Source organism: Bacidia gigantensis (assembly GCF_019456465.1).
Source record: "Bacidia gigantensis strain McMullin 20006 chromosome Unknown contig_255, whole genome shotgun sequence".
In the NCBI taxonomy this organism is placed as follows: domain Eukaryota; kingdom Fungi; phylum Ascomycota; class Lecanoromycetes; order Lecanorales; family Ramalinaceae; genus Bacidia; species Bacidia gigantensis.
The window spans coordinates 1,264,678-1,288,644 of NW_025408605.1; the positions used below are offsets into that span (position 1 = coordinate 1,264,678).

At 49.7% G+C, this 23,967-nt stretch overlaps 8 protein-coding genes across 8 annotated transcripts; 4 read left to right on the forward strand and 4 right to left on the reverse strand.

The window, feature by feature from the left end:
• Window positions 1–625: 625 nt before the first annotated feature.
• KY384_007123 (uncharacterized protein) lies at window positions 626–3,304 on the reverse strand (the record flags this gene model as incomplete). Its single annotated transcript, XM_044815615.1, has 2 exons — window positions 626–3,137; window positions 3,186–3,304. The coding sequence occupies 2 exons, from the start codon at window positions 3,302–3,304 to the stop codon at window positions 626–628; spliced, it is 2,631 nt and encodes an 876-aa protein (XP_044667489.1).
• Window positions 3,305–4,404: 1,100 nt separating this feature from the next.
• KY384_007124 (uncharacterized protein) lies at window positions 4,405–5,633 on the forward strand (the record flags this gene model as incomplete). The annotated part of the gene is made up of 2 exons (XM_044815616.1): window positions 4,405–4,530; window positions 4,575–5,633. The coding sequence occupies 2 exons, from the start codon at window positions 4,405–4,407 to the stop codon at window positions 5,631–5,633; spliced, it is 1,185 nt and encodes a 394-aa protein (XP_044667490.1).
• A 934-nt stretch (window positions 5,634–6,567) lies between these two features.
• Window positions 6,568–7,114, reverse strand: HHT1 (histone H3.1; the record flags this gene model as incomplete). Its single annotated transcript, XM_044815617.1, has 3 exons — window positions 6,568–6,893; window positions 6,938–6,952; window positions 7,090–7,114. The coding sequence occupies 3 exons, from the start codon at window positions 7,112–7,114 to the stop codon at window positions 6,568–6,570; spliced, it is 366 nt and encodes a 121-aa protein (XP_044667491.1).
• Window positions 7,115–7,851: 737 nt separating this feature from the next.
• Window positions 7,852–8,228, forward strand: KY384_007126 (uncharacterized protein; the record flags this gene model as incomplete). Its single annotated transcript, XM_044815618.1, has 2 exons — window positions 7,852–7,861; window positions 7,927–8,228. 2 exons carry the CDS (start codon window positions 7,852–7,854, stop codon window positions 8,226–8,228), a joined length of 312 nt encoding a protein of 103 aa, XP_044667492.1.
• Window positions 8,229–10,781: 2,553 nt separating this feature from the next.
• KY384_007127 (uncharacterized protein) lies at window positions 10,782–12,968 on the reverse strand (the record flags this gene model as incomplete). The annotated part of the gene is made up of 1 exon (XM_044815619.1): window positions 10,782–12,968. One exon carries the CDS (start codon window positions 12,966–12,968, stop codon window positions 10,782–10,784), a length of 2,187 nt encoding a protein of 728 aa, XP_044667493.1.
• A 2,648-nt stretch (window positions 12,969–15,616) lies between these two features.
• On the forward strand, window positions 15,617–16,498 carry KY384_007128 (uncharacterized protein; the record flags this gene model as incomplete). Its single annotated transcript, XM_044815620.1, has 1 exon — window positions 15,617–16,498. One exon carries the CDS (start codon window positions 15,617–15,619, stop codon window positions 16,496–16,498), a length of 882 nt encoding a protein of 293 aa, XP_044667494.1.
• Window positions 16,499–16,692: 194 nt separating this feature from the next.
• KY384_007129 (uncharacterized protein) lies at window positions 16,693–18,426 on the reverse strand (the record flags this gene model as incomplete). The annotated part of the gene is made up of 1 exon (XM_044815621.1): window positions 16,693–18,426. One exon carries the CDS (start codon window positions 18,424–18,426, stop codon window positions 16,693–16,695), a length of 1,734 nt encoding a protein of 577 aa, XP_044667495.1.
• Window positions 18,427–19,025: 599 nt separating this feature from the next.
• KY384_007130 (uncharacterized protein) lies at window positions 19,026–23,940 on the forward strand (the record flags this gene model as incomplete). Its single annotated transcript, XM_044815622.1, has 2 exons — window positions 19,026–19,441; window positions 19,488–23,940. The coding sequence occupies 2 exons, from the start codon at window positions 19,026–19,028 to the stop codon at window positions 23,938–23,940; spliced, it is 4,869 nt and encodes a 1,622-aa protein (XP_044667496.1).
• Between the last annotated feature and the right edge of the window lie 27 nt (window positions 23,941–23,967).

Genomic DNA, 23,967 nt, shown 5'->3' on the forward strand with positions numbered 1-23,967 from the left:
GAGGTGTGAACAGAAGTGGAAGGGAAAAGGGTTAGAATTAATTGGGGGAGGGAAAGATGAAGCGTTGGATGATAATTTGGGGCACGGGAGGCCCATTTCAGCAGATTTCAGAGAGGCACCTTCATTTCGGCAAAGTCAGGCCTGCCGCCAATCAACACCGTCAGCGCATAACCACCGAGTCACTCTGCCTTCTTAGTCTGCCATCTATTCCACCTCTATACCTGGACGGGCCTGGTACTGCCTCCTCTAGGTCAGGAACCCGCTCCTTAGTCTCCCACCTTTTCAGGGGTCGAGACGTCGGAACTTTCTCGTCTTTGAAATTGCGCCAAGTCGATAAGGCCCGCCTTAGGTTGGACCTCTGGAGTCTTGACGGTGCGAGTAGTCGGGTCGCCATCGTGTGCTGATATATCTCGCATTTGGTAGTACTCGACGCTCGCGCAGTTGGATGAACTCATGATATCGATATAGTGGAGAGCAGCACAACGACGCTTTTCTTGATTACATATCTACATCTTCCCACCTCTGTCCCCAGTTATACAAAGACACCAATCAATACTGGACCTCCAGCATAATCCGATGCTCCAGTCCCATTTCCTAGTCTTGCCAGTTCTGTTCGTCGTGTTCGTCATGATGCCACATACCTCCCACTGATGATCTTTCTCGTGATTGGCGCACTCTTCCACAGCCCGCTCGTCGCTGTTGTTGTGTCCTCGTCCGCGAAGGGATCGCTGCTACTACCTTTGTCCTCCTTGCTGCTGCTTCCAATGCTGATCCCTAAGCCACTACCCGCTGTAGTAGCCTGCTCGCCGCTGATCTCCCACCTGGCCTCCACAGTTCCAGGCTCCGCCTCCCCCTCAGTGCTGAAGCGAGCAAGAAGCTTCTGAGGCGGATCAGAAGCGCCCCAGAGAGCGATATCGCCGATCTTCCAATAGATTAGCGATTTCTCCTTCGAGAATATACCAGCCGGTTTCGATTGACAGCTGTTTGCCTTCGTCCTTTCAATGCTGATGAAAATGATCAAGTTTTGGAGGGAAAGTGAGCCCTGGCTTGAAGCTAATGACGACAAGTTGAGATTATAGGATAGGATCACTGAAGCCTGCGTTGGTTCAATTTTCCAGATTGGTGTGAACGAAAGCGGAGCATGGACACCAAGGTTGGAATCGTCCAGGTGTAACTGATATTTGAATGCCACTGTAGGTGACGGAGCGTGTGCACAGTTGACACTGTACTCACCAGGTGCTGATTCTCTTTGTGAGATGAAAGTCGGGTTAGGAGCTACTTTTTCCAGCACAGCGAAATTCTCGAGCCGTACATTCTTCTCCCCTGAAGACGACGACGCGGGATCATCAGCATTGTTTTGCAGCGCTATCTCTCCAATGACGACAGCCTTTGTCACCTGGCCATGGGAGAATGTTGCGCTAACGGATTCGACAATTGATGCGTTCAACCCAGGCTGATGCATCTCTGGATGAGCAATGACTGACGATGCATTCCTACCTAATACAGTAGCCGCGGTACTGCCCAATGAGTGAGCCGAACGAACTGACTGTGCGTCTGATCCTCGAAAGCCATCCGCGGGCAATGGAGGAGTAATAGTTGCCTGAGATGGTGGAGTCGGCGCATTGAGCCCTCCAAGACCTGCACTCTCGAGGGATTGCCCCGAGGGAACAAAGACAGTATTCCTGACATCACGCCGACCTCGTAATGTACCTTGTTTACGCGGCGTGACAGCTTGGGAACGAAGCGTATTTGCAACCGTTGAAAAGGCTGATTGTTGCGCAGCTGAGTCTTCTTCTCGCAACGGTGCATCACGTATATTCAGTTTGAATTGCGATTGATCCGCTTCGCTACTACTGGTCAGCAAGACATACCTAGAGCAAGGGGTAAGCACATACCCAGCAGCCGCTGCTTCTTGTTGTGCTCGAGTAATATCATCTACCGCATTAGGAGGCACACTGTAGCCTTCAGCATCGCGTTGAGTCGGCATGCTCTGCTCACGTTGGACTGGCGGCATGAGGTCCTGCGGAGCAATGTTCTCCCTGCTGGCCTGAACGCCATTCGTCATCGGTATACTTGATCCTCGCGGTGGTAGTGGCACTGGACCCGGCAAGGGCTCAGTATATTCTCTCTGTGCTTGAGGGGTGCGTAAGGGACGATCGGTAGTATCATCATTAGATGCCTCAACGAGTGGGTTGCGTAGTTGAGGTGGCTGAGGAGGCATATTTGAACTAGAAGTTTGCGGCGGTGAGTCTATCTGTTGCATATTTGAGGATGGCCCTCGACGCAACGGGTTGCGGCTTGGTCGAAAGCGCTTCTCTGGGGATGGAGGTCGTTCTGTGAGTTTGGAACCTTTGTCTCGTCCTCCTAGTACGGTCCCAAGGCGTCTCAATCCGAAGCCTTTCCGTGCTGGAGGAGGGGGTCCTACTACTTGGTTAGCGAAATCACTGTAGACCCAGTTCTCATGATTATCCATACCCGTCTTCGAAGCTGTAGAGTAAGGGCTCGCCCCAGCGCTTTCATCGGGTTGTCTTCGAGATGGAGTGGCGTTTGTCGCCGGTAGTTCAGAAGGAGGACCTCGACCAGCCGCGTTGCTTCCAGCCCTATCACGACTCGGTTGCGACTCAGATGCCGCGGGCGCATTGGCAGTCTGTCTCGCTACGAAGGCGGAAATCTCTTCCTCTGTCCTAATGTTCAATATGGAATTCAGGCAGCTCTCTGCAGTAGTCCGACTTCGTTCCACTTGATCCGCCTCATGTGTCTCAAGCTGGGTTAAGACATCTCGCAGATGATTGACCCTGCTCTCGTCCAAAGCTTGCAATGATTCAAACACGTATGGCGCTTGAGACTGCCATTGCTGATTTGCAGCTTCCACATCCGACGTCGCATTTGCTACCTTGTTAGCTGAAGATTTGCTGCCGCTAAGCTTCGCGACCTTCCTTTGCGCGCTCTCCACCTCCTTTGCCATGGACGATAGATTCCCTTGGATAGTGCTAATGGCTTGCATTTCTCGACTCTTCGTTTGATAATCTTTCAATGGCCGTTCCACGTCTGCTTCGATCCTTTGCACCAATGTATTGTGTGAATCCGCCAGTGACTCCATCGACCCGACTATGTTCTGCCATGGTGTCCGAAATATACTGTCCTGATAAGCCAATGTACAGCTTTAGACCGCAAGCCATACTCACCCAAGCTCAGCAGATGCATCTCGAGGTCCTCTACTAGCCAGCTTCCGAAGGCCTTGGACATATGCATCTTCAACACGCCTCCTCTCCTGTGCGGCGTAAGCCATGCCTCGTTGTTCCATTTTACTTTGGGATTCTTACAGCGAGCCAATCCGCGATATCAGTGTTGATCCTTCCAATCAGCTTCACACGGTCCTCCAATATAGCCACGGCGTCGTTAGGGGCAAAAGAGCGCTGCAATCAGTCAACTTGAATGTCAATTGATGATTATCCTAGTTTTCATTACCAAAAGAGCAGGATACTCTTGCCTTGAGAGGTCCATGTTGCGCAGCGATATACGAGTCAATTACCGGGGCCAGAAGTAATAATCGGGTATGGCGACCGTTGCCATGTAGTTGACGTTTACATCGCAGACTTAAATGGTAGCTCGAGCCAAACCTAACGCCCAAGCTCGGCCGGATCGGAAAGAGCGGCGGGCGGGTCAAAAATTTGCGGGCAGGACCAGTTCAAATATCCCATCAGAGTATGAGAGCATAGGCCGTAGCAACGACGCCTATTTCGTCCTCTTACTTTCTTTTGTGATATTACAAATAAAACAACAGATAATTGGTCATTGTCAGAACAGCTGAGGGGAAAATTGGTGGGTGCACAATATGTATGCACTCTTTGTTTGGATTATTTAATTCCTATAAGTTCTTGATCCTTAAGAAAAATAAAATATTGTCTATTCATCATGAGCCTCGAATGTCTGTTTATTCGACTTTGCTTTTCTCAGTAACCTCTAATCTTAAGCTCATGTGAAAGAAGTCCAAATGTGCTCATTATGAGATTCATCAACCCCATGCAGAGCCTTGATAAATGAAAACCAGACGATGAGGGAAATACAATTGGACATTGCGATCTTTCCCACTTTGCCAGCGAGCCAATTTAACGCCTGGACCGAGTCTACAAGACTTACTGACTCATCAAACATAGCTACCATACATCTCTAGGTTAATATCCACACTTAGTCGTCCTGGCATATGGTCAAATGCAAGGATATCTAGTTATCTTTCGAGTTTTAGTCTACCGAATGTGCACATCTAATCAGTGGTCTTCTGTGAATTTAAGATCATTATGTCCACAGTATCATCTTGGAGATCTGAACTTTCATTCTCGGATCGTCTCGACACGACAATGCAGATGTAGGGGGTTATCATCGAAGATTGATACATTGCAGCTAATGTACACCAGAGCACAGGCGCTGCAATCAATGACACCTGATCCTGATGCTCCGAAGACTCGCTCCAGAGCTAGGGATATAGAAAATACCGCCTTTCGAGATTCCACAAGCAGAGCTAGTCTATCGGTATCATCAACATACTGTTCTCTGGACTAACCTCGTAGTAGGAGGAGTACGACAAGCGCTGTCAAGCAGCAAGAATAAACAGTCAGAGTGATTCTCCTTTTCAGTACACGAACGACGAACAGAGTCTGCCCTCCTTAACTAAACACACGGACAAACCCTCTCGAGCACTCGGTCCCTACAACGCCTGCTACCACCACTACTCTGGCCTTTTCTCCACCATCTACACGACCACCTGCCCCACCTCACCCACTGGTCTTCTTACCATCAAAGCCGTCTCCCCCGGCTCCGAGTCCCCTCCACACGATTCACAACGCGAAGCCCGCATCCTCACCTCCCTTTCCCACCCCAACATCCTCCACCTCACCTCCACCCACACAATCACCTCATCCCCCAGCACGCTCTTCCTCCTCACCTACCCCTTCCAACCCTTCACCCTCTCCGACCTCCTCGACTCCACCACCCACAAAATCCCCAATTCAATCCTTAACGACCTCTTCTCCGCCCTCGCACACATCCACGCCAAGGGCATTCTCCACCGCGACATCAAACCCTCCAATATCCTCCTCTCCTCCTTCTCAGGCTCTGCCGTACTCACGGACTTCGGCGTCGCCTGGTCACCCACGGACGGCGCCTCTGAACCAGCAGTTCAGAAGATCATGGAGGTGGGGACAACGTGTTACCGCCCACCTGAACTGCTCTTTGGCTGTCGCAACTACAGAGAGGGAGTGGATCTGTGGGCAGCTGGGTGTGTGGCGGCGGAGATCTTTGTGCATAACGCGAGTTTAGTAGGCAAGGGAGGGAAGGGTCATAGGACGGGGGAGGAAGAACAGTGGACGCTCTTCGATGCAGGCGAGCTGGGCAGTGAATTGGCCCTCGTGAAAAGCATTTTCGAGACCTTGGGCACGCCGAATGAGCAAACTTGGCCAGAAGGGAAGGGTTTGCCGGATTGGGGGAAAATGCAATTCGTGGAGTTTCCCGGGAAAGGGTGGGAGGAGATCCTGCCTGGTGTGGGGGAAAAGGAGAGGCAGGCTGTGTCGTCTTTAATTAAATATGAGAGTGTGGAGAGGAGTAGAGCTGTGGCTGTAAGTAGCCTGTTGCTGTAGCATTCAGCCCAGACATATCGAGGTGAGTTTTGCTGAGAACTGTCGTAGATGCTTGAGCATTCCTGTTTACACGACATGAAGGGTTCTCAAGCTTGAGACGTTGAAGAGAGTGATATGGTATAAGGAGAACTCTTCACCAAGAAAAAAATACACCATAAGAACGACCCGTCGTTTATCTACGATACGAAAAGGTCTTTGTCACGCGATGGGCCTGTCGTATCTGAAGGCTTCGCGTGAACCTCTCCTACAATCAGCGGCAGATGCATCTAACAGTAGAGCGCTCGAAAGCAATTTAGAAACAGAGGTCATAAACATGGGCTACTTGTCAGTCCCGCTGTATCTTTTAAGTCAGGTGCTGAAGGGCGTTAGTGTCAAGTGATGGTAATGAAGTAGTATAAAGGACACTGAGCTATAGACAGCGGGCCGGAGTTCTGTGAGACGGCAGTGTTCTACAAAACATGGAAGTCGTGGTGAGGGACAAGCCTAGGAAATGTAAACAACACAGCAAGGCAACGACATGCGATGAATAAATGCAGGGTAAGATGATCATCGAAGTTCGTTTGTATTCAGCGACTTGAGTAGTCTTGTCATCATGCTCACTGAATTAATGTACAACAATTCCTGCATGCCATAATCCGCAAACCATTCCATTTGGTTGCCCTCCCTCAACTCCAGGTGAAAACCATAGCCACTGCCCTTGATAATTGATGCTCGTGATGTAGATGATGTGTTGTGATGAGTGAGGATGATCAAGTTATGCAAACATAAAATTCTCTCGCGCAAGGTATCAAGCAAGCAAGACACCCTTCCTCCACATTCTAACCCATCGCTGAGAAAGTCCGTGTACGAGCGGGTAAGTCGATCGAAATGTATGTTGCACAACCAGATCAAGTCGTAGAAGTCATGTCGTCAAGGTGTTGTTGATGAAAGGAATCTAAGAGCGCTCGCCACGGAGACGACGGGCAAGCTGGATGTCCTTGCTCTGGATGGTGACACGCTTGGCGTGGATGGCGCAGAGATTGGTATCTTCAAAGAGAGAGACGAGGTAAGCCTCAACGGATTCCTGGAGGGCACCGATGGCGGATGACTGGAAACGGAGATCGCTCTTGAAGTCCTGGGCGATTTCACGGACGAGACGCTGGAAGGGGAGCTTGCGGATCAAGAGCTCAGTCGACTTCTGATAACGACGGATTTCACGGAGAGCGACAGTTCCTGGCTTATAACGATGGGGCTTCTTGACACCTCCAGTGGAGGGGGACCCTTGCGGGCAGCCTTGGAGGCGAGTTGTTTACGGGGCGCTTTACCACCGGTTGATTTACCTGTTAGAGTAATGTTAGTGATGATTCAAGAAATTCCATGCTGAACATGTTGAAGTGAGGTCTTGATGTCTTGAGCTTGGGGAGACAGGGTGATGGTATGATAAAGACGTGCAAATTGCGACGATGAGGGTACGTACGTGCTGTTTGCTTGGTTCTAGCCATAGTGATTGGCTTCGCTGATAGAGAGTATGAGTAAGATGGAGAGAGAGATTGGTGGTGTTGGTGGTTGATGGAAGTTGTTGATGACGAATGTGGGATGGTGGAAGTAAGAGCGGAAGAAAGAAGTGGGAATTTGTAGGTTATAGAAGAAATCGGTGATTCGGTGGATCAGGCGACAGTGGCTTAGCGTTGTTTTGAACGGGTGCTGGAACTGAGCACTTGGAAAAAAGGGCTTTAGGCCTTAATTTTTGCGTGTGGAAGAGTGAAGGTGGATTATCATTCTTCCGACCAATCAGATTTCTAGGAATTGACGGCAATTGCACTCTACAAACAAAGCTGCACCTTTCAAAATTGTCAAACATCAACCACACGGTGTGAACGAGTCATAATTTACATACTGATTGCATTCACCTTTATGATTGCGCATGTGGAATCACGAAGTCATTGCTTTGTGTTATGCTGCTGCAGCAATTTTTGCTTGCGGTCGTTCCTGCAGTTTGAGAAAAACCTGCGCTAGTGCCATCTCACCTAGCAGCTTTAATCACCTCATCCGGCTTAGCCCCAGACGACCAACGTGATCCGTTCACAGCGCCGGATTCTCTAAATATCCACCGCTCACCATTCTTCCAGGCTTCATCCATCGACCAACGACATCATCGAACTATCGTCAAACGACCTTTCCAACTTCCATACAATACCAACTTAAGCTTCAAGCTTAATCCCATCCACCCACCTACACAATGACTGGACGTGAGTACTCCCACTTCACCTTACGCTCACTACCCCAAGACCACCTCATTGACATACCTTCACAGGCGGCAAAGGAGGAAAAGGTCTCGGCAAGGGCGGTGCCAAGCGCCATCGCAAGATCTTGCGTGATAACATCCAAGGCATAACCAAGCCTGCCATCCGACGTCTCGCCCGCCGTGGCGGTGTCAAGCGTATCTCGGCCATGATCTACGAAGAAACCCGTGGTGTTCTGAAGACCTTCCTCGAAGGCGTCATCCGTGATGCTGTCACCTACACTGAGCACGCCAAGCGAAAGACTGTCACCTCCCTCGATGTCGTCTATGCCCTCAAGCGACAAGGCCGAACTCTTTACGGTTTCGGTGGTTAGATACTTCTTTACATCATCTTCGACGAGACACTATCCACATCATCATATCCGCTTACGAACAGTATTCTACTACTACACGACAAGCTATTCATCATGACATCTTGCATCATGCGGGAGAGGGGAGAGGCAATGAGTTACTGCCGGTGGCGGTCAGGAACTTGCTTATGGGGTTATGGCTTTGAATTTGTATCATAAGGTCACTATCAATCAAGGGCCACGGGGAGTTGAAGGGCGGGTGCTCCAAGTAGCAAATGGAACGATCAAAACCAAATCAATCATCTTTGACTCGTTTTCCTTTTAAGTTTACATGCTTTTACATTGCTACGCGATGAAAACTTTAATGCGCTGGGTTGTTGACATTTCCGACGCGTCTTTGGAGCCTACAGTAAGAATGAGTAGCACAGCTTTCTCCTCCTAACCGATCGCAGCCTTCGCGGTTTCTACGTGACTCACACAGTCCGCCTGATCACGGAGCTGATGCTGGTTTTCAATTTCACATTCATTGGCTCTTGAGCAACATTCTCTCACGTTTGCTGCCTTATACAGTTCGTCATACCGGCCGCAAGAGGCCCTGCTCGGCGATCCCACATGATCCTTCAGCCACAATGATGTGTCGCCGGCAATTTGAGGGGCCATCTTCTTTTCTGCTTGTTGTTTGATTAATTCTCCGGAGACCCGTTCCCATCCGCCCTGACTACAAGTCGTCATACCGCCCACACCCCACAGCTTTCCTTCTATAACCTTGTAGGATCAGTAATTGTCTCCTCCCTCGCTTCCCTCGCTCCAGTTCTCACGTGTGTTGCATATGCTGGGGCTGTCCACCAACTCTCAGTCATACCGCCGCTTACGTGATTGTTAGTCATGTCATCGCTGAATAATGCTCGACAAAGATCCGGGGTCGGAATCTTTCATCATCACTAACTCAAAACCAAAATGAAAGCCTCCCGAAGAAGAAATGCGGTTGGGAATTGGCGATTGCATGCCTAAGGGAAGGGTCACCGGGGCGAGTGGTGCGAGGCTGAATAGGGTTTGATGCAGCGAAATTTTGTGATTTGTGGGTGCAAGTCTAGACAGGCAGATCAGGCAAGCATGACAGATTGCATGGGCAGATTGGATCGGATTCTCAGGTAATGCGGACCGGAAGCCTGAGGTCGTTGAATGGCCCCTGGTCCTTAGTTGGTTTCCCTCCTCAGAATTCTTTCCGGGTCAGATGTATGGTTGCATCGCCTCTTGAGGCCGTTCTCGTACCCATGCTCTTGAAGTAGTAATAATTGCTGGTCATATCACCTGCCTTCTCAAGGTAATGAAACCCGAGACCGTTGCAACCACCTTAGGGTCGCGAAATCGGCAGCAACACAGTAGCTGTCAACTACCCCTGACAAGCGGCTTTCGGAATGGCATGGTCGTAGCTTCTTGCAGAGACTTTCATGGTCTTGCGAGGTCAGAGGGCATTCTTCGAAACGGGTACGGTAAGTGTGACCGTAGGTGGGTGGGAGCAACAGGTGGCTATGACGATCCCTCGAAAGCATTCACATGGCTTGACTAGACAAATGTGGCAGACCTATCTGACATCTCCTTGATGCTTTTCTGGCCGGTCTTATTTGGATTTGTGAACGTTTACGTTAATGTGACTGTAGTAATTCTATAAATTCCGCAGGTGGAGGCGGAGCGCGCCAGGTTTCCCCTCAAGCTACCCGGCATTGACGGAAAAAAGCACTCATTTGATATTTGCTCATGCTGCCACAATTAACCGTAAAGATGATTTGAGAAATGGCTGTATTGTATTTATAACCATATAGCTTAAGAAAATGAGATTTAGGAGAATTTCCTCAAGGATTGCGCATGTGGGAATTTTTTTCCGTAAAACGAGGATGAATTCAGGCAAGGTGACCAAAATGAGTAATACTGTCCACACATCCTCTAGCCATCGGTCACATCATATCGAAATATGATGTTTCGATAGCCCAATTGCACACGTTACAATCAAAGCCTACTCTGAGAGCCATTGAGCCTTTTTTGCCATTACTTGACTTCAAAAGGCAGTCGTTTCGTACCTAGGCTGGCTGGTTAAAGTTGCTGCTGGACAAGCGAACCCACGGCCACAATGCATAAACACCAAAATTGCAGTCTTGTAAGCGACATTTGCAACAGTAATTATGACATTTTTATGAACTTATCTACAAGATAGCGAATCTGCCCTTGGGGGCCCCCGTTCTAGTACACATAATGGTATCACTCATCCCCGAAAATGCCTCAAAAAGCCCCCGAAAGCGAACAAGGCTCCAGTGGCCCGATTTATATGCACGCCCAGCGTAGTAATGTCCTGTATGATGCTTTACGCCGTCCGATGCATGACCACCCAAAATGCAAGGTGCTCCTATCATGCGTAGTCTCTCGCTATTGTAGCCGGTGATGCAAACGCGTGCAACTTTTTCCATCCGAAGCGCCTCGCTGAAAAGAAATGTACATTGCAAACTATGCGAACTGATAGCACGAATTGGTAAACACAGAATGATTCAGTAACTGTAGAAGTCATCTTTCTCGAGCCAATGATCATCTCTGTCGTCGATTGCGAGAGGGGAAATCCACATCTGGGTGGACGACTCGCATATGTCGAGTGAGAGCATCATTTCTGGAGAATGTCTTTTCTTCTGTACAGAGGTGGCATCGCACCTTCTGCTTCCGATTGTTGTGGATCGTATCCTCATGCCTCGTCAAATCGTAGGATCGCGAAAAGATTGTATTGCACGGTTTGTTGGTACTAGGATTGGTGCGCTCACACTTATGTGGCCCTGGCGCATTATTGCGCGAGGCATTATTTGTGGCGGCCTGAGTGTTTACTACCGCTGACGAGGATGTCGTGGACGTAGATGAGCGATTTGGTGAGCTGCGGTGATTCTCCTTGCGATGCTTTTGTAGTTTTGCAGAGGCATCGAAACGCGCATTACACTTTGGGGCTGTACAGACATAGGTGTTAGTATGAGCAAACGTGTCGCGGGGTCGTGGGTAAGGTGATGCATTTTCGGAGCGCTGAGAGGATGTCGTTTCTTGCGACACAAAGACGGGCGGACGAACGTTTGGCTCTCGGCTTGAATCCGACTTGGTGGATTCCATGGACGTTAAATGTGCCGGGAATTCAGGTGCCTGGTCCGACTGGCCGCTGCGCAAGCTGCTGGACTGACGGCGTTGTGAGATGAAGGGGTATTGAGCGCCGACATTGGGGTTGTTTGGAGGCATCGAAGTGAAGCTGCCTGAGAGGTTTGATTGTTGCGATGAGGAAAAGGTCGGAGTCTGCCCACGACTCGATGATACCGTTGCAAGGCCATTTTGGGGGTGAAAAGTGCCACGATTTTTCCCGGTAATGGTATTACTCGACACATCATTATTAGCTGTGACAAATTGGTTCTGGGCGGCGTGGGCCGATGAGTGAGAATGCTGCGCAGGCAACTTGGCGTGGTCGGCGTCAGTGGCCTTGTAGTCCAGAAGGGCCTCTTTTGGCGAGATGGTGTTTGAGGCTGACCCGTAACCTTGAGGAACTGCCTGCGTCTGCTGTTGCTGTTGCTGTTGCTGTTGCTGTTGCTTTTGCTGCGCGTAAGCACGGGCAACTTCTGCTTGCACGTACTGCTGCTCTCGTGTTTGCCGGGCTTGGGTTACGGCGTTAATGCGGGATGTTCCGGTGCTGTTCGGCAGTCCAGGCGTGGTCTGGCCCTGGCCTTGGCCCGCGAATTCCGAATCGTGTCGGAATGGGGATCGCTCACGCGACAGGTCCATCGACGGAGAGGTCGATCGCGCGTTGTTGGCCTGGTGTACCAGATCGCTGAGGACTGAAGGGCGGTGTGGTGCCAGTGTCTGTCCTTGGCTCAAGTTCTGCGCCAGGTGTTGGCCTGCTGACGGGCTGTATCCCGCATCTTGCATGGCAGCTGACTCTGTTCGCGCAAACTCCGCAATGCCAGGAGCTGCTGTAGACCTGCGCGTGTTGCGCTGCCCGCCCATCGTGTTGGACATGTGTGCTTGCGCCATCGCATCTCCTCCTGCGCTTTGTCTACCCATCATCGCACCTCCTGCTTCATTACCTGACAGGCTGAGGTGTTGGAAGGGCTGGTTCACGAAACTGAGAGGACTCGGTTGCGGGAAATAGACCTGTTTCTCAAATTGATGAGGGTGTTGGTATGATGTGTCGTAGGGATCGAGATGAGGAGAAGAGGCCGAATGCGTTTCGGTATCGACAATTTGCGGGTAGGTAGATGACTGGGTGTAGGGAGAGGCTGGGCCTGTTGAAGCGACTGATGAGCCTGACGATAATCTCTTGTGAGTGCGAAACCCTTGCGGTGTATGAAATTGTTGTGGAGTTTGCTGACTGAGGTATCCTTGCTCGCTGAAATTTGGCCAAGTGTTATGTGCGAAATTGGAGCCCCCACTCATCGGCGGTAATGGAGACTCAGAATCATCGACACTTTGCAGTGCAGATGTCTGACCGGGAAACTGGGCGTTTGAGGAATACGAAGTTTGCAGGAATTGCAGGTCGGCTGGGCTAGGATCTGCCCCTTGAGAGAGTGACGAGAAGTTGAAGGAAGTTCGCGGCTGTTGCGCAGCTAGTTCTAGTTGTTGTAGACCATCATATAAATGGAAATCTTCGAAATCGAATGTCGGAGGTGGAGATGGTGATGATAAGTAGTCGGAGTCAGGAGAATCGGTTGCAGTTTGATGAGTGTAAGGTAAGTGATGAGCTAATGGTGTCATTGCTGGAAAATCTTCGGCTAGCGGCTGATGTGAGGGGGCAGCTGTGGCGGCCGTTGTCTTCGAATTTTGAGTGGTGAGATTCTGAGAGGCCCGAGTTATATACCCAACACAGTGAATGGGAAGGAGTCAGATGATCAAATAGGCAGTATCCTTTTTAGTTGACTCTATGCGATGACAGATTACTCATCGGGCAGCCAGAAGCAATTAGAAATAATATGGCCGGGATGAAAAGCGCTGGAGTGAATGAAGGTTTGGGTCGCAGCGCAAGACACACGACACAAGACACTAATGGATATGAACAATGGAAAGCCAAGGGAGGCTTTGATATATGGGCTCTTTCAAGCCATGGGTTTTACGTACGGATGTACGTTATGAATTCTACGCTTGAGACCGAGAGGAAAAAGAAATACTACGACCGATTCCGACGGTGACATCACAGTCGCTGGAGCCCGTTTGCCGGCCCCTGCACTAGGATCGCTGCTTGGCACGGACATGGTTGCAGTTAAGGGCAAGCCCTTGCGTCGTTATTGGCTGGGGCCGAGCACTATCCGAGCGCGCTCTCTCATGCAAGAGAAGACGTCTAGAACGCTGGCCATGCAGCTCGTGCTTCGATACGCGACCTTTTTTTAGATCTGCCACGTTTTCCCATACCACTTCCCACCGACAATTCGTGGGAGAGTGTGGCTGAACTCAGGATCGCTTCCCACAGTCAGGAGTCAGGTATCGTCGCAGGCGAATGTCGAGAGCCGATCCCAACTACCATGTCACCAGATGTGGCTTGACTCCTCCCCAAACCGCTACCAAGCGACCGTTCTCTGGTGACCACTCGAGTACATCCGAGTATCCTCCGCTGACAACCAATCAGCACGTGGCCCACAGCCGAAGTCATTCACACACACATACACACACAGCAGAGCCGCAGCGACACGGTAGTTCAGCTGGAGGCATCTCAGCTGCCGTGGTCCAGTGCATAGCCAAGAGATCCTTCCTTACGACCGTGGTGGAATTGCCGCGCGTACCAAGTGCTAAGCCCTTCTTAGGCATCGAACATCGAACGCGTCACGTGAAGATGCCACATGCTTGTGCAGAGTTATACGAGCAAGCTCCCAATGCTGCTGAATAGCTACCTCTATACTAGGCACCAGGAATTTGCATTCCCAGCTGGTATTCCCGGGGGTCCCACTATGATGGGTTGCGCGTCCTCGTGGCTTGCAGGTCTGCTTTGCTTACGCTGAATAACACGTACACAGTCACAGAGGTAGGTCGTAACGCAGCTTATGCGATCGGAAGAGGCATGTGGTCATCATTAGCGAAGCATTCCAAAGATTAATCTACATTACTGCATAGCGCGCGACACCGGAGGAGAGCAGCAGGAGTCTGGAGAACCTTGCTCTATGGACAGACTAAACGGATTGCGATTATGCATGCTGCAGTAAGAACTTTCGCGCCTACCTTACTTCACATGGCAATCCTATCCCTTCTGAGCGGAGAAAGAACAGCATTGACGAGATCTGACAGGGCAGGATTGGCCGGAAATGCACGTTGCGGAGACGCCTCAGCCACAATGATTTCCAGCACTTACCGGAATAGGTCAAGCTCAAATGTCATCGGAAAGGGGCTGGCCGAGCGAGCCGAGGTCGAGATTCGTGCTCTCCGTTCCACACTAGAAGGAGATTTTAACATAATGGCTGTGCAAAGAAATCTCAACTTCCCAGACAACACATTGATTGTAAATCAACATCGCATCCAGGTTGCGGTTGACGAAGTCGGACCGACTTTGACGACAATCAACACACACCAGTCGCCAGTACTCGCGTTGAAAGCGGGGCACGGCGTTGAGTTCTTGTTTTGGTCTTGGTATCCAAGCAATATCACTCGCTGCGTTATACGAACGGCCATGAGAATGTCAGATTAAGGTAATGACCAAGGCTTAGAGCTCCACGCGAGATCGAATATCTCAGCTGCTGAACGAACCGACCATACAATCCTGTCGAGGCCGATGCATTGCGTGTCCTGCTGGTGGACTGCGACGATCTGTTACTGAGTGCATTCACCAAGAATGGTCACAAGTATCCACCGAGATGACTCAGTAGTGGATGGACATAAGCTTTTGCGCAACCCGAAGCTTTGAAGGCCCTGCAGGATTCGACCTCTAAGGGGTGAAAGGTCTTGCCAATTGCTGGATTATACATCAGATGTCGTGTTCCCTTCAATTTGGAAGGGTAAGCAATCAGACCAGGCCGGCTCGGCTTGGGATGGCATGCGACGAAGAATGGAAGGCCGCAGGCAGAGAGAACGACCCTGAAGCGGTCATTTGGAAGGCCGATTGACTGCAGAAACCCTTTCTGCGGACGAGCCATTGACTATCGTATCGTCCCAACCCTTCGGGAAAGGGGCATTGCGAGCCCGCGACAGTGAGACCCTTAATTTGACAGCTCAATCTGCTGCCGTAATCTCCATCGCTGTATCTCCATGCAGCCCTACCAGCCTTACAGGCTCCTTCATAATTCGTAATTTATTAGTCTCGACATCATTACAAATTTAAGCCTCGCAGGCTTCGCGACTGCGTCAAACATGATGACGACACGCCATAGGGTATCAAATCGCCCTCGCCAAAGGGCTTTTGTCAATTATCCACACGCTTTGCGATGGCACCGAATGCTTCCATTGCCATTGTTACCGGCGCAAACAAAGGCATCGGTCTCTCCGTAGTCAAGCATCTAGCTCTCCAATACCCCTCATCTGCCTTCTCCCGCAATGGCACCCTCCCCTTCCTGATCTACCTCACAGCGCGCGACCCAGGCCGAGGTGAAGCTGCGGCGCAAGCTCTTCAAAACGATGTCGATTTGAAAAAAGCGAAAGCGCTGGCCGTCGATGGTGGCTTGAGCACCATCCAGTTCAGGGGACTCGACATCAGCAATGCCGACAGTATAAAGGACTTGGGCGCATTTTTGCAAAATGAGCACCCTGATGGCATCGATATTGTTGTCAATAATGCGGGCATTGCCATGAACGGATTTGATGCCAACGTCGTGAAGGAGACACTGCATACCAATTACCACGGCACCCTCCTCGCCAGCCAGACACTCCTGCCCCTCCTTCGCCCCAATGGCCGTATTGTAAACGTTGCTAGCATAGCCGGCTATTTGGGCAACAAATATGCGCCCTCCTTGAAACAGCAATTTTATGCCGCGAAGACCGTTCCGGACGTCACCAAACTCATGGATGCATTCAATACATCTGTGGCAAATGGAACGTACCAAAAGGATGGCTGGCCGGCCTCTGCCTACATGGTTGCGAAAGCGGGAGAAATTGGATTCACAAGAGTTCTTGCGAAGGAAGAGGCGGAGAAGGGAAATGGAGTGCTGGTCAATGCGTGCTGTCCTGGCTGGGTCAGTACAGATATGACCAAGGGGAGAGGGCATAAGAATGTGGATCAGGGGGCGCAGACGCCGGTACTGCTTGCATTGGGGGAGTTGAGAGGAAAGACGGGGCAGTTCTGGCAGGATGAGATCGTCATCGAGTGGTAATGACAGTGCAAAAAGTGGAGGAACGGTGTCCTCACAAGGAATGCTTGGAATTAAAGATGTGATTCTCTATCACGCTGTTCGCTGAAGAGAACATGAAACCTTTGCATTGGAATTGCACGAACCAGGTGTTGCTCTTTTACGCATGACTCTTGGTATGTCGAAGTGCAAGTCTTGGGTTAGCAACACCTGACTGTTCAAGTCGTGCTCTTAGCCATCGTCCAGAATGTCTCCATTCTCGTTCTTTGAAGCGTCTCCATAGCCTCCTTATCGGTCTCACAGGTCCTTGTGCCCCACTTGCGGAATACCCTATCCTTCTCCTGGCCCTCGAAAAGCAGCTGGCATTTATTCAGTGACAAGTCTTTCAAAACACCCGTCTTTTCATCCTCAGCTGCTAGAAATGCAGCCTGAGCAGTTTTGTTCCCTTCCCTGACCGGACTCGGCGAATTCTCCTTCCAGTCAATCCGATTCAGCATTAATTTCTTATACTGCGCGTTCCCATGCTCCCCAAATTCGATGATGACAAGACAGAATTTTGGGCTGAGAAGGCATACTCCCGTACCTCCAAGCTGTTCGCAATTCTTCGTAATCTTGTATCTATGCCGTCCGTTCGCTAAAGAATCTATCTTGTAGACGCTCACGTAGATGCCCTTGGCTGCGTCTCCAGCTTTCTTCTGTTCAAGCTTCTCGTGCTTCTCCTCTCTTGTGAGCTTGCGATCTTCGTTGATTTGCAGATGCTTTTGAGCTCGCTCGGCAATCTCCTTATTCACGCGGGCTTCTACGGCAGTTGGGTCCTTTACAGCCTCCTCGCCTAGGACGCGCATTAAGTTGCCAAGCTTGACTTTGTCGGGGGGTGGCTCGATAAGTCCTAGGCGTACTTTGGCTTGTGTTTCCTTCAGGTCAGCCATGCGTCGCTGGCGACGAATCTTCTTTTGTTCTTGTGTGGTGAGAAACATGGGTTTCGGTGCAGGAATGAGACGGTCTCCTGGTGGTTGGATCAGAGCAGGGTGTTGAATTAAACGAGTGATGAGACTGTCGTCTGTTTCTAGTTTAAGGCCATTAGGGGAGTCTACCTCAGAGTAGCCTTTGTCAGGATGGGTAACGAGCCCCTCATCCCACCACTCTATTCCTGGAGGCGCCTCAATGATGAATTTCTTCTCTGCCACATCGTCCTCAATTAAAGCCTTTTTCGAAGATGCCGCGATGCGTTTTCGCATAGCCTCTAATGCTTCTAGTCTGCGTATCGAGGCCGCTTGCGCGATATATTTTCCTTTCTCATTGAATTTGAGTTGCTTCGGGACTCGACTCCTCATTGTCGCTGTTTGGCCGCCTAAAGAAGGGTCAAAGTAAGGGTTTTGATGCTGAAATTCGTCTAGATTTGGCCCTGAAAGATCGAGTTGCTTTTTGCCTTTCGCCTGAGCTTGCTTTGCCCCTTTCTTTCCACTGGTGGAAGAGAATTTCGTTTGCAGAGCACTCTTTGAGCCGGCATCCTTACCAGAGTCCAGCAGTCTAGGGTGTAGTGCAGCACTCAGACCACCTCTCGCTCTCGACAAGCCATCGTCGTTGGCTGCTGACTGGTATGGCTGGGTGTTGTTCGCCGCTGCGGCTGCTGTGCTTTTCCCTGTCAGAGCAGCGACTCTGGCTCTCATCTCTTCTAGCTTTGACATTGGACGATTTGAATCCGCCGGCGGCCTAGGAGATGGCGATTGTGGTGCTCCAATCTTTGAGGCTTTGAGTCTTTCTGCCGCAGCGGCGGCCCTCGCCCTGGCCTCCGCAATCGCCTTCGTGACATCCATCTTTCCCGTAGAAATGCCATTCGCTGTTGACGCAGGTGAGCCATGGTTGGATTTGACCCTCTTCTGGTCATCTTGCTGGTCACCGTTTTGAGGATAAGGCCGCTTGAGACCGTTTGACGCCTGTGTGTCTGCCATAGTCTCGTCTAGCGACGAGATAGAACGATGTGAGATAAGTGCACTCACCCTTTCAAGCGATGCTGGACTACGGGATGCAGCATCACGTTTTCAAACATTGAGTCATGGTCGTGATATTGAACGCTCGCTCGGTCACTTGTAATGTCTAAGACTTCGGAATAAATTCCGCAATTCACCAGAAAAGTCCTGCGAAAGTATTCCTCAAGCGCTTTACCATTAGATTCGCTGTGAAATTCGAATGTCGAAATAGTTTACTTGCTATGGAAAGTGTGAGCTGCTATGAACATTTCACAGCCCGTAGCCTCCTCTATAGGCCGCGTAGACTTCGGCTTCCTCACATCTGAAGAAATTCGGTCTGTCTCCGTCAAACGATTGGTGAACCATTATACATTCGACAATCTCTTGCATCCTGTACCGGGAGGCTTGTATGATACTGCGCTGGGCGCTTGGGGTGATAATGCGTACTACCAATCCTCATTCTCTACTAGTCTTCATATTCATCTAGTTCTAGGTGCTCAACATGCCATTTGGGCAAACACAGATGTCCTGGCCACTGCGGTCATATTGAATTGCCGCAACCTGTTTACCATCCTTTATTCATGCCACAGCTTCTTTTACTCCTAAAATCCAAATGTGCATTCTGCCATAAGCTCAAGCTTTCCTCCTCAGAAACAAATCGATACACTTGTAAGCTGCGCTTACTCGAATATGGACTTATTGATGATGTTGAAGAGTTGGAGAACATCACCACGAAACGACATAAAAAGACGACTTTAGGTCTCGATGAGAAAGCCAGTGAGGATGGCTCTGCCGAATCAGAAGACGAAGGGGTCACGGAACTGAAGAGAAGACGCAACAATTTTGTAAAGAAGGCAATTAAGAAGAACGGTGGAAGGCTGTACCTCAAGACACTCGATAGTACCAAAATTGAAGCTGTATCAGAAGGACGCCGCACGATCATCAAACAATTCTTGAGCGCAAGTCCTAAGATCACGACTTGTTCAAACTGCAAAGGGTAACCTCAATTGATTAGCTTGAAGGAACGTTACTGAACGTTCCAGGATATCTCCCGGATGGCGAAAAGACAAGGTAAACAAGATATTTCGAAAAGTATTATCGGACAGACACAGAACAAGAAATATTCAGCATGGTCATAAAGCCGTCAACCCTCTTGTCAGAGCAGCTAAAGACCGTAGCTCACGTGAAGAGCAGAGAAGAGAGGAGAGAGATCTTGATGAGGCGATCGGGCTAGATCTAGAGGACTTGATCTCTGAGGAAGAGGGTGAAGATATTGAGATGAATTTGGCGGGAGATGAATTGGCCTCCACCAAGGTCGTTCGAAATCCATCCATCAACGTGACACACAAATCGAAGACTTCAATTAAACAGGCGCAAGAATATATTACTCCTCAGGAAGTCCAAATCACGCTCGAAGACCTTTTTTATCAGGAGAAGGAGATCCTGGAGCTTGTTTACAATCACCGTGCTAAGCACCCGATCAGCGTAGACATGTTTTTTATTCGGACGCTTCTCGTTCCACCAAATAAGTACCGCCCTGAGGCTAGGACTGGCGAAGGAGAGCTAGCCGAAGCCCGGGAAAATACTCTATACAAAAATATACTTGGTCAATGTGATCGGATACACGAAATTAACGGCGTGCTCAATGGCTCTCAGCAAGCGTCAAACCAAAGAGAATGGACTTTCAGGGATTTTCAAAACGCATGTGTCTCATTGCAGGACTGTGTAAATGTCGTGATCGATAGTGATAAAGGCCCTAGGACCTTCAAGGCCCAGCAGGGCCGGGACGGTATCAAGCAAAAGCTTGAAAAGAAGGAAGGACTGTTTCGTATGAATATGATGGGGAAGAGAGTAAACTTTGCAGCCCGCAGTGTAATCTCGCCAGACCCTGAAATTGAAGTCAATGAAATCGGTGTGCCGCCAGTCTTCGCAAAGAAGCTCACATTCCCTGAGCCTGTGACTAATCACAATTTCTATGAGCTAAAAGAAGCTGTCTTGAATGGAAGTGATAAGTGGCCAGGGGCATCAGCTATCGAGAATGAGAATGGCTCAGTCATAAATCTGAAGTCAAAGACATTTGAGGAGCGGCAAGCACTCGCAAATCAACTACTTGCTCCGTCAAGCACAGGCGTGAATGGAGCAAGAAACAAAAAGGTACATCGTCATTTGACAAATGGAGATATTGTGCTCATGAATCGGCAACCGACACTGCACAAGCCGTCAATTATGGCTCATCGAACGCGCATCCTGCCCGGCGAGAAAACCATACGCATGCATTACGCAAATTGCAATACTTACAATGCTGACTTTGATGGGGACGAGATGAACATGCATTTTCCTCAGAACGAGATAGCTCGCGCTGAGGCGCTTCAGATTGCGGACACAGATCATCAGTATCTTGTTGCCACGTCTGGAAAACCCCTTCGAGGCCTCATCCAAGACCATATCTCGATGGGTGTGTGGTTGTCGAACAGAGATACCTTCTTTGACAGGGAAGACTACCACCAACTGCTCTGTAGCTGCCTAAAGCCCGAAAAAGACCAGATAAATTCAGAAAAAATACAAACCGTTGACCCAGCAGTCGTAAAGCCTAATGTGCTTTGGACCGGAAAGCAGGTCGTCACCACTGTTCTCAAAAATATCAGACCGTCTACCCACCCTGGCCTTATCATGCAAGGTGAGTCACAAACGACTGGTGAAAGGTGGGGCGATTCTTCGGAAAGCCGGGTCGTCATTGATGATGGAGAATTGCTCTGCGGTGTTTTAGATAAGGCTCATCTGGGACCAAGTGGAGGGGGTTTCATCCATGCAGTGTACGAGGCATACGGTCATGCCATTGCAGGGCGGCTTCTTAGTATTCTTGGGAGACTCTTGACCAAGTTCTTACACATGCGAGCTTTCACCTGCGGCATGGACGATCTTCAGCTTACACCTTTGGGCAATGCAAGACGACGTGAAAAGCTCCAAGAAGCGGAGTCTGCTGGTTTTGAAGTGGCAACCAAATACGTGTTACTGGATGAGTCCTCGCAGTTAGACGAAAATGAGCTACATAAACGTCTTCAGGATGTCTTTAGAGATGACGATAAGCACATAGGCATGGACAATGTTTACAACACACGCACTTCCACTCTATCTTCTCAGATTACAGCATCGTGTTTGCCTTCTGGCCTTGTCAAACAATTTCCCAGAAACCAGATGCAGACAATGACGACTTCCGGTGCAAAAGGGTCAGCTGTCAATGCTAATTTTATCTCGTGCAATCTCGGGCAACAAAATCTAGAGGGTCGCCGCGTACCAGTGATGGTTAGCGGCAAGACGCTTCCCTCTTTCAAGGCTTTTGAGACCAACATACGTGCTGGTGGTTATATTACCAACCGATTTCTGACCGGTATCAGGCCGCAGGAATATTACTTCCATGCAATGGCGGGTAGAGAAGGCTTAGTGGATACCGCTGTGAAGACGGCGCGGTCTGGCTATCTACAAAGGTGCTTGATCAAGGGTATGGAAGGACTGAAGTCGGAGTACGATGCTACCGTCCGAGATTCTGACGGCAGTATTGTCCAATTCATTTATGGTGAAGACGGTCTTGACGTCAGCAAGCAGAAGTATCTTACGGATTTTCGATTCAATGCAGAGAACTTTTTGTCTCTTGCGGCAAACGTGAATCTAGCAGACGAATATGATAAATTGATGGAGGCAGGAGCTTCAGATCACCGTAAAAGGGCTATGAAAATATTCAGGAAGTCACGGCGACTCGATTGTATTGATCCGACTTTGGCACTTTACAACCCTGGGAGTGCGCTTGGTAGTACCTCAGAGAACTTCGCTGCTGCGGTAAACGCATACGCAGATGCTAACCCTGACTACAGGCTTAAAGATAAGCGTGATGACAGGACGAAGGACGCCCAGATGACCAAAAGAACGTTCAAGTCATTGATGGACGTGAAATATCTCAAGTCGACTATAGATCCGGGAGAGCCTGTCGGGGTCGTTGCCGGCCAGTCCATCGGAGAGCCGTCCACTCAAATGACGCTGAATACTTTCCATCTGGCTGGACACGCTGCGAAGAATGTCACGCAGGGAATTCCACGGCTTCGCGAGATTTTGATGACTGCTAGTCGGACTATATCGACACCTACCATGACGTTACATCTAATTCCAGAGCTTTCAAAAGAAGCGGGAGAAATGTTTGCAAAAGCAATCTCGAAGCTCACCATAGCAGAGGTTATGGATAGTGTGGAAGTTCATGAGTCAATTGGTAAAGGAATTGCCCATTCGACCGCCAAACTTTACAAGGTCAAACTCAACCTTCATCCAGCAGCTGAATACTGCGATACGTACGCCATAACTGAGCATGATGTACTGGATGCACTCGAAACGAAATTCGTGACATTACTTGAACGTATGATCAAGAAGGAGCTGACAAGGAAAGGTGACGCAAAACTCCTCAAGGAGGGCGACGGTCAACCTGAAATCGGCAAGTCTTCGGGCAAAGAGACGGAGGCTAGAGGCATTGCAGATGCCGACATGGATGTTGATAAGGATGAGGATGATGACGATGGCGACAATGATGGTACGAATGCCAAGCAACGCGCCAATAAGAAAGAAGCCATTTCTTATGACGCACCTGATTCGGACGAGGAGGGTATTGCGAAGCAAGCACGACGAGAATCTACGCCTGGATCAGACGATGATATTGACTCTGCCCTTGGCGGGAGTCCAAAACCACTACAATCGAGAGCAAGCAGCGAGGCAGATCATAGTTCTGATGAGGATGAAATTCGCATAGCTCAAAAGGAGGGACTCAAAAGACGTGAAGGCCGTATTAAAGATCGATCGGGAGCCGTGACTCGCTTCAAGTTCGATCCTAAAGGTGCAGCATGGTGCGAAATCCAATATGAATACGACATCAACACAGCCAAGCTTCTGCCTCTCCCTCTAGTCGAAGAGGCGTGCCACAAAGCAATAATCCAGCACATTCCAAACATTGGCGCATGTACGTACACTACGGAGAAAGTTAAGAACGAAGAAACAAACAAGCTGGAAGAAGAACCCATTGTTCTCACACAAGGCGTAAATCTTAGAGCTATGCATGAGTACCAAGGCATTCTGGACCCCCACCGCATACTAACCAACGATATCTGGGAGATGATAGAGGTTTATGGAATAGAAGCTGGGCGTGCTACTCTCATCAGAGAAATGGACGCGGTATTCAAGGGTCACAGCATCAAAGTCGACCTACGGCATTTAAATCTCATCGCAGATTTTATGACGAGAGGCGGAGGCTTCAAGCCGTTCAATAGGACAGGTTTAGCAAGTAGCGTAAGTCCACTGCAGAAGGCTAGTTTCGAAACCACGACGCAATTTGTGAGGGATGCGGTGCTGGAGGGGGACTGGGATGAATTGAAAAACCCGAGCGCGAGGATTGTGATGGGGAAGTTGAGTAAAGTAGGAACGGGAAGTTTTGATGTTTTCATGCCGTTGACGCAACAGTGAACGAGGCTATGTATATTTTTGAGCGAG